Raw genomic sequence first — 9595 nt, forward strand, 5'->3', positions numbered from 1 at the left:
GCCCAGGCTGGAGTGTAGTGGCACAATCTCAGCTCACTGCAACCCCCGCCTCCCAGGTTCAAGTGATCCTCCTAACTCAGCATCTGGAGTAGCTGGGACTACAGGCACACAACACTGTGCTCAGCTAATTTTTGTATTTTTTTTTTGTAGAGAGAGGATTTTGCCATGTTCCCCAGGCTGGTCTCAAATGATCCTAGTGCCTTGGCCTCTCAAAGTGCTGGGATTACAGGCATGAACAGCATGCTTGGCCTTCTTTTGATTTTAAAAGGGGCTTTCTCTTCTATGTTTCATCAGGCACCTATTGTGGGCCAGTCTTTGTGTTAAGGAGGAATTACAGACGATATAAAGATGAGTAAGGTTAGGTGCAGTGGCTCACGCCTGTAATCCCAAAACTTTGGGAGGCTAAGGCGGGTGAATCACGAGGTCAGGAGATCAAGACCATCCTGGCTAACACAGTGAAATCCGTCCCTACTAAAAATAGAAAAAAATTAGCCAGGTTTGGTGGTGCACACCTATAATCCCAGCTACTCAGGAGGCAGAGGCGGGAGAATTGCCTGAACCCGGGAGGTGGAGGTTGCAATGAGCCAAGATTGCACCACTGCACTCCAGCCTGGGCAACAGAGTGAGGCTCCGTCTTGAAAAAAAAAAGAAAGAAGGAAAGAAAGAAAAGAAAGAGAGAGAGAGGAAGGAAGGAGGGAGGGAAAAAAGAAGGAAAGAAGGAAGAAGGAAGGAAGTAGGAAGGAAGGAAGGGAGAGAGGAAGGAAGGTAGGAAGGAAGGAAGGAAGAAGGAAGGAGGGAAGGTAGGAAGGAAGGAAGGGAGAGAGGAAGGAAAGTAGGAAGGAAGGAAGGAAGAAGGAAGGAGGGAAGGTAGGAAGGAAGGAAGGAAGGGAGAGAGGAAGGAAGGTAGGAAGGAAGGAAGAAAGAAGGAAGGAAGGTAGGAAGGAAAGAAGGAAGGGAGAGAGGAAGGAAGGTAGGAAGGAAGGAAGAAGGAAGAAAGGAAGGGAGAGAGGAAGGAAGATGAGTGAGACACAGCCCCTTCACTAAAAGGACTTAGAATCTGCTACAGAGATGGCAGCTGTATAACCAGGTGGCATGCAAGGCCGAGGGCATTCTGGTCTGTGGTCCGTGGCTTCCCCACGGCTTCTGCCCTGTGTGGCTCAGTTCTCTCCATCACACTCCCCAAACCAGGTGATGTCCGTGGCAACTCCCTCCCAATGTCCAGATTCCATCCACCCTCCACACTGCCCCACAGTGACGGGAGAACAGAACAGAGCTGAGCACAGGACTCTCCTGCCTAGTCTTCCACTTAAGGCCTGTTGCCTCAGGATTTAGCATCTCAGCCATCCTTGTCCCAAGTCGTGTTCCTTCATGACTTCTCTTTCTTGTACTTCCCACTGGCAATTGCCTCTGCCTTCATTTTCACCTGGTGAACTCCTATTTAACCTTCAAGGCCCAACTCAAGCCGAGTGAGCCTGGGCCATACTTAACCACTTGTCTCTGTGAGTCTTAAGATTGTCACCCTTCCCCTGCACAACTGATCCCTATGGCCTATCACACTGCACTGTCATTGGACCACTTACCCATCTTCCTCCCTAGGCCACAAGCTCCTTGAGGGCTATGATGTGTCTTTCCTGTCTGAATACAAGCTCCCAGCACAGGGCAGGAGTTACTGCTCTTGCTGTGCTTCATTTGCAGGGGCTCAGTTGTGGGATGGACGATGAGTAAATGAACACAGGATGGGTTCAATAAATTATCTGGGCTAAGATAACACAGTTAATCAATTGGCTTTTATCTCTTCTCACAAGGGGGAACAAGCTCACATGCTTTCTAGAGCCAGGTAGATTTAGGGGTATCCCCCCAAAATGGGGTAGGACTGGTACACCGGTAGGGAGCGCAGCAGCAATCACACAGCCAGCTTTTTGAAGACGAGTCAGTGTGGTCATGATTAGACCAGAAGTTCCCAAACTTATTGACTCAGTAATTTTTCCACAGCACTTCTAGGCCAAAAGATGTATCTAAAGCCCCATTTACTAAGTAGGTAAGTCCAAACAACTTAATAAATATTTATGCCTTAACAACTTAGTGCCTGCTGTGCATTGCACAACTTCTCAAGCTTTAGGATCAGGTCGGATACCACCACCTTTATTTCCTGTTCCACACTGATTTTTGTGCTATACTTGCTTTTGAATCACAGGACTTGTGGAAAACCCAGCTTTGCAAAGATACCATGCCATCAAAAGGGAGAAAGTGAGAGCTAATGTAAAAACTACGAATACTTTGAGCTAGTAGTTTGCATGGTGTCTGGAAAATGCTACATATCACTGTACTTCCCTTGAAAAATTAAAATATCTCATAGCAGCCATGTGAGTTCGCAGTGGTGCCCTGGGGTACACCAGCACACGGTTTGAGAACCATGCAATTATCCAATAAGTAATAACAATGATACAATAATTTGCATTTATCCCTTGGTTTCAGTTTCCAATGGGTTTGGAATCTCTATTGATATCGCTCTCTGACTTATGGACCAAGAGGAAGCATGTAAGTTATTCACATATTGTTTAAAGAAGTAAACATCTTTAATGGCACTATAACTGACTCTAGATCATCTTTATAAATTCAGAAGATGAGTTGCTAACCAAATAATAAGCTTCTAGAATCCTACAAGTCATCCATGTAAGACCCAATGGTGGACAAAGTACTATTTATGGCCCCAGGAACCTCCCCGGGATGTGATTACCGAAGAGACAATAAAATCAGTGTCTGGACTCATATTTCCCTATCTTCCATTCTTTGCCATGGCTAATGGCCATAGTCAAAAGCAGAAAAACAAACTAGAACTAAAAAGAACTGAATTTTGTCAGTCTAGGGGAGCTGAACAAACTCAGACTGTCTTACCAGTCCTTGCCCTAAAGACACCAAAAACACAAGAGGCATCTCCAAGTTCAATCACAGCCAGATTCCCAAAGTCATGAGGAAAGAAGATATATGGGTGAATTTTTTTCCAACTGGAAAAGTCCTGCTTGACCTTGATTCCTCTTCCCTTGCATAGGCAACTAGCATCAGCAATGAACTTGGCAGAGAAAGAATTAAGGAAGAGAAAAGAAAAACCCTTGTATTTACTCTCTTTAAATCAATCTATTTTTCTTTATTAGAGGAGGAATACACTTCACGGTAGATGAAATAGAAATCACAAATATGCAAAAAGGGAAGAAGGTGGAATTATCATCTAATTATTCAGAAATTACCATCTACTTCCAGATTCTTCTCTTTATACACATTCATTGTCTTTCTTTTCTTTTTTATTGTAATTGCAAAGAAAATAATAGTTTCAAAGCCTTTTATGTTTCACTAGAAGACATATTGTGAATATATTTCCATTTCAAGAAATAAATAATAAATGAAGCATTCCTTTGACAGCTACATAGTATTCTATGAAAAAATGTGATACAATTTAGTTTTTAAATCCTCCAGCATTGAATGTCTATGTTGTTTTAAGATGTTTGCTGATATAAATGATGCTGTGATTAAAATCCTCATAGCTGAACATTTGAGAGCACATCTTTCTTTTCTTTTTCCTTTTTTTTGAGATGGAGTCTTGCTCTGTCTCCTAGGCTGAAGTGCAGTGGTTCACTCACAACTCACTGCAACCTCTGCCTCTGGGTTCAAGCAATTCTCCTGCCTCAGCCTCCTGAGTAGCTGGGTGTCTGCCACCACACCCAGCTAATTTTGTACTTTTAGTAGAGATGGGCTTTCTCCATTTTGGCCAGGATGGTCTCCATCTCTTGACCTCGTGATCCACCCACCTCATCCTCCCAAAGTGCTGGGATTACAGGCGTGAGCCACCACGCCCAGCTGAGAGCACATCTTTATCTTCTTAGAAATTCTTTGAATTGGAATTTCTGGGTCACAGACTACACATAGTTTTAAAGGTTTTTGATTGCCAAACTGTCTACCCTGCCAAAAAAAAGTTTAAAATTTAAATATGCACCATTTTACCCTTCTGCCATCCATGTATAAAAGGGCCACAAATGTACTTCTCAAAAATTCTTTATGCTAGTTTATGTTTTTGATGCCAAAGCAACTGCTAAATAACTTAAATGAGTGTGGGAGAGGGTGGTGTGGGGATACTACTACTTCCCTGCTTAAATTTAGAAACTAAACTACCCCTGAGAATTTCTCATTAAGTGGATTTTATGAAGACTTCCTGCCAGAAAACACCCCACAGTCATTTATATTCCATGCAGAGAAAGAAGCTATGAGCAGAATTCATCATGAAAGTCTTCACAAAACCTTGTAATATAAACATCTAGAGAAGGAATATGGGGTTAAGATGGAGAACCAAGAGTAAGGCCATCAGAATTACAGACATGCCCAGAGCACAGCCAGCCAGAAGGGCTCTGAAAATGCACACTGGGTGGCAGAGGGTGGAAGCAGACACTGCCAGGGGGCACGTTATTGATTATGAAAATGCCAGAGTGAAAGGGCCAAGGTATGGCTTTCTCAGCCTGGCAAGCTGGCCTGAGGCTCTGTAGATTCTGCTGTTGTAACATACAACATTCATATGTCAACAACTCCCAAGAGCACTACAGAAGAAAAAACACAGGCTTCAAACACCCCGGATAGGCACAACGGCTCCAGTGCTCAGGAGCTACAGCATTGAAGGCAACCTTTTAACTCCTCTGAAGCTTAATTTGTCCATGTGTAAAATGGGTTCAGTAATAACACTTCTCAGAGGTTTGTGGTGAGGATTGAGATGATGTGTGAGGAAGTATTCTATGATAATATCCCAAGTGCCGTCTCAGGGGTTGGCATGTGGTCAGCAATCCACATTTGTGAACAAAACTACACAGTAAGCTGGCTACACTCACTCAGCATTAAGGTGAGATATCCAGAGAGTGGAAGGAAGGACGAGTGCTCTGAGTCAACTCTCCCACCAATGGCCCCATCCCTAACAGACTGAAGGCCTCGGACCAGAAGCAGGCCAGCGCCGCCTGCCTTAAGGATGTTCTGGTCACTTGGGGAAAGGCTGCCGTGATGGCAAGAATTCCATGAAACCATCGATTGGGCTCACATTTACAATCCATGAAAGCCTGAAGGCAGCCTCTAGGCGAATCTGGATGTAGGAAATCTGGTAGGGTTTGTCTGCCTCTCTAGCTCCAGGCTTGCAGCAAAGAAAGCCTGAGCAGGTGAAACCCTCATAAGACCGGGTACCACAGCCTGCCCTACATGGGGGCTGGAGGAGCTTGGAATTCCAAGTCCATGAACAGGGACTAACCCTGCCCAAGGAACAAAGGAGGAAGAGAGCTGTTCCTTAAGCTACTTTCTTTACTCAGAAGAGTAGAACTGGGGTTCCTTCCCATCATCCTTTTATACTGCCCATAACCCAGTATCAAAATGGGAACTTGGAAAGAGGACGAAGGTCTAATCTTCTTGAATAGAATAAAGCAAGCTACCAGCATGTCCACCTATAGAGGATAGTTAAATATATTACAATAAATCCTTAAAGCCCTTAAATGTCATACCATGGATCTACATTCACTGATACGGACAAATGTTGCTCAACTTATCTGAGACTCAGTTTACTCATCTGTAAAGGGGGATTAACAAGAGAACCTCCCTCTGCAGGGTTCTGATATAATATAAAGAACGGGGGTCACCTGGCACTCAACCCAGTGCATTGCAAGTGTTCCATAAAAATGTCAGCTGTTATTAGCGTATTTTGTTAAGAAGAAAGCAGATTAAAAATTATATTTATAATATGTGCCTGTGTTTGTTTTTTTAAAAAAAAAAACTGTATATAGGCCTGGCACAGTGGCTCATGCCTGTAATCTCAGCACTTTGGGAAGCTGAGGTAGGTGGATCACTTATGGTCAGGAGTTCGAGACCAGCCTGACCAACATGGCAAAAAACGCCATCTCTGCTAAAATACAAAAATTAGCCGGGTGTGGTGGCGCTTGCCTGTAATCTCAGCTACTCGGGAGCTGAGCAGAAGAATCACTTAAACTTAGGAGGCGCAGGTTGCAGTGAGCCAAGATCGCACCACTGCACTCCAGCCTGGACAACAGAGTGAAGCTCCATCTCAAAAAACAAACAAACAAACAAAAAACTGTATGTAAACAATGGTAGAAAAATGTCTGAAAGTATAAGCCCCCAAATGTGAATGAGGGTGATCTCTACCTGGTGGAAGCAGAGTGATTTGTAGTTTGCATTTCACTTCTTTGAATTGTATAGGCCTTAAAAAAAAAATTAGAATTCTCTATTTTTGTAACGGAAAGGAAAAAGGAAAATGAACAGAAAGGAATGGAACAGAAAGGAAAGGAAGGGAAGGGAAGGGAAAGGGGAAAGGGGAAAAGGGAAAAGGGAAAGGGAAGGGAAGGGAAGGAAAGGAAATAGAAAGGAAAGGGAAGGGAAGGAAAGGAAAGGAAAAAGAAGAGGAAGGAAAGGAAAAGGAGAAAAGAAAATGGATTTGCTTACCCTAAATATGCAAGCCTGGGAGAACACCGAAGACAAAACAGAAGAGTATATACAGCAATTGTAAGTGCTATTTGCAGAATTCACGCTGATGCGGGAAAATGCTTATAATATGATGCCGGGGTGGGGGAAGCCAGGATACAACATGTTTTATGCTTCCTAATGTCAATTGTTGTAAAAAAAATATGCATAGAGAAAAGATTTGAGGACAATATGCCAAAATATGAACAGTGATTACCTTTGAATGCTAGGATTATGGTTGCTCATTATTAATACTGTTTTCTCTTTTCCAAATTGCTTACATGAGGCCTCAATTGCTTCTTTTAAAACAATCAGAAAATATGCACAACTGATAATGATAGTAATAATGAACTGCTCTTACTTGCTTGATGGAAACCAGCAGGACCAGGGCAAGGATGGGCCTCCCAGGGGCCCAGATACACTTTGTGTAGAGGGGGAAAGGGCTGGTCCCCCAGGGGGCACGGATGCCCATGGGCAGCTCGGGGATGCCAGGCAGGAGTCCCACGCTTCCTCTCCCAGGCCCTGCCCTGCTCGATCCCAGCTTCATCTTCCTCATGCACCTTCACAAGTGGGGGCACATCTCCGTAGCCGTCCAAGATGCACCGCAGGCCGTCTCCTCTCGCATTCCTCTCGGTCCAGAGAGGAAATGTTTGCACAAATCCTCTCCACGCCGTGCAGAGAGAGTCTGAGGCGGTCTAGAGCGATCTACAGAGTCTTCAGAGTTCCTCCTCAGCCCTGGCTCATCCCCCGCCCCTGCCCCCCCAAAAGCGGGGAGATTTTTCCCAGACCTTCCCTAAGTCAGCTGTGCTTTCTGGGACTTCTCGACAGGCCGAGGAGAAAGAACAAGGCAGTCAGCGGGCTCCTCCCTGAAGGTTCTGCTCAATGAACAAGGCTGGGCTGAGACAGGCTTGGGTTCGAGCTGCAGAGGAATGGCTGGCAGAAGGCAATGGGCCTCAAGCCAGTTCAGAGGCAGGTGTCTTTTTGAGGTGGGGTATTTCTTTCTAAGGCATTAAGCTTGTCCAAGCTGCACTGAGACTAACCACAAAGGCAGAATCTCCTCTGGGTCCTGTTTATGCAGAGATTACAGGAGAGACAGTTGCTCAGCTTAGGAGAGAACAGCTCCCAACCCAGGCTGTGAAGCAAAAACCCAATCTGCGGCTTAGATTATGCCTACGCAATAGCAAAACAATGTGTTGAAAGGTTCAGCATTCACGTGTCTTGAATACCCGCTCATTCTGAGCACATGTGGCTTAGCCCACCGACAGACCCTTTTATACAATTCATGATAGGTCGCTTATTAACCGGCACTGGAGTACTCTCTCCCCACAATTCGCCTTGACAAAATCTTTCATCCTGACAATAACCCCGTGAGGATACAATGAAGTCTCCATCTGATAGCTGAGAAACACTGAGGCTCAGAGAGGTTGGCTGGCTTGCCCAAGGCCACATAGCAAGTAAACAGCAGAGCCAGGATAGGCAGATCTTCTGACCAGAGGTGCCTGAGCACAGCTTCCGGGGAAGGTGCCCAGTCCTGCCCCTGCCCTCTCCAGGTGAGTTTCTCCAAAAGGCTCTGCTTGAAACTTCTCACCCCACCTCTCCCAGGCCAGCTCCCAGTGTCCCCTGCAATGTCTCCCAGCCTCGAAAACTGGAGGCTCAGGTGGAAGATGTCTTGATTGAATGGAACAACAGGTCAGCGAGAGGCAAGAAGAACATGTTTTCACTTCGTTTTTTATTTTTATTTATTTATTTTTTTTTGGTTTTGTTTCGTTTCTGCCCCTTCAAGTCAAAGCATAGGAACTCATCCTGGGTAACTTTTGAACTGAGTGAATTCTGAACAGTTGGGAAAAGCAGCTGTGCTTTTCTAAACGTAAATTTTAAAAACTCATGGCCAGGCACGTGGCTCACGCCTGTAATGCCAGCACTGTGGGAGCCCTAGGCAGGCAGATCATGAGGCCGGGAGATCGAGACCATCCTGGCCTCCATGTGGCAAGATTTTAGACCTTAACTATGAAATGCTCAACTAGAACAAAGATCCTAGACACGGACTCAGAGTGGTGTCACCTCTGGAATCGATGTGGTCGTCTCTTTGGGACGGCAGAGAGCAGGATGGAGTGACCCAGAGGGAGTGCCCAAGGGATGGGCTTTGGCCCTTTAATATGGCTGCAACTCTGTTTTGTGAGTTCATTAAAGACCATCTTCAGAGTTGTATGCTGGAAGATGATCTGTCTTTAAAGAAAACATCTGCTTTGCAAGAATAGTCTGTCTCATCTCTTTCAACTTTTTCTGAAAAACTTCCTTTATTTCTGAAGGGATGAAGGTTGGGGCCACACACTTTTTCCCCACCCATTGGGCGGGTGCCCTCTAGCGATGAAACGTGGTGAAGCCTCTTCCCTTGAGACTGGGCAGCCACCAGGCCAATGAGTGCACAGGACATGGGTGCTCAGACTTGGCCAATGGCAAAGTACAGATGGAATGATATTAACCCACTATTACTGTCTAGCCCAGGCACATAGATTCCGATTCTGTCTGGGGTATTCAGGAGGTGTCTAACACGTCATCAGGAGCCTGTGTGTTTTTAGGATGCTCTGTGGAAATTTCTCCTGCCCTCACTCCTTCATCAGTATCCTCTGCTTGAGGGGCTCCTTTAAAATCTTCAGCATCAGCCAGGCATGGTGGCTTACACCTGTAATCCCAGCACTTTGCGAGGCTGAGGCGGGCAGATCATGAGGACAGGAGTTCGAGACCAGTCTGGCCAACATGGTGAAACCCCGTCTCTACTAAAAGTACAAAAAAATTAGCCGGGTGTGGTGGTGTGAGCCTGCTGTGTGGTGGTAATACCAGCTACTCAGGAGGCTGAGGCAGGAGAATTGCTTCAACCCAGGAGCAGAGGTTGCAGTGAGCTGAGATTGTGCCATTGCACTCCAGCCTGGGCAACAGAACGAGACTCCATCTCAAAAAAAAAAAAAAAAAAAAAAAAAAAAGAACAAAAAAAACAACTCTTCTGTGTCACTGCCTCTGCCAGTGCTCCCTTCAGTGAGGACCTGAGCGATGGTGCCCAGGGTTCTGTATTCTAGCATCTGAGGCCCCTGGCACCCAAATGGGA

At 45.4% G+C, this 9595-nt stretch overlaps 1 protein-coding gene across 1 annotated transcript in view; it reads right to left on the reverse strand.

The window, feature by feature from the left end:
• Window positions 1-7552, reverse strand: part of GLP2R (glucagon like peptide 2 receptor) — a 55461-nt gene extending 47909 nt beyond the window's left edge. The window contains exon 1 of the mRNA XM_032280288.1: window positions 6854-7552. Within this exon, the coding sequence (XP_032136179.1) occupies window positions 6854-7048 (195 nt within the window). The 5' untranslated portion in view covers window positions 7049-7552. The remainder of the gene's footprint in view (window positions 1-6853) is intronic.
• Between the last annotated feature and the right edge of the window lie 2043 nt (window positions 7553-9595).

This window comes from Sapajus apella, unplaced genomic scaffold (genome assembly GCF_009761245.1).
Source record: "Sapajus apella isolate SASKATOON/1434 unplaced genomic scaffold, GSC_monkey_1.0 scaffold12, whole genome shotgun sequence".
Lineage (NCBI taxonomy): Eukaryota > Metazoa > Chordata > Mammalia > Primates > Cebidae > Sapajus > Sapajus apella.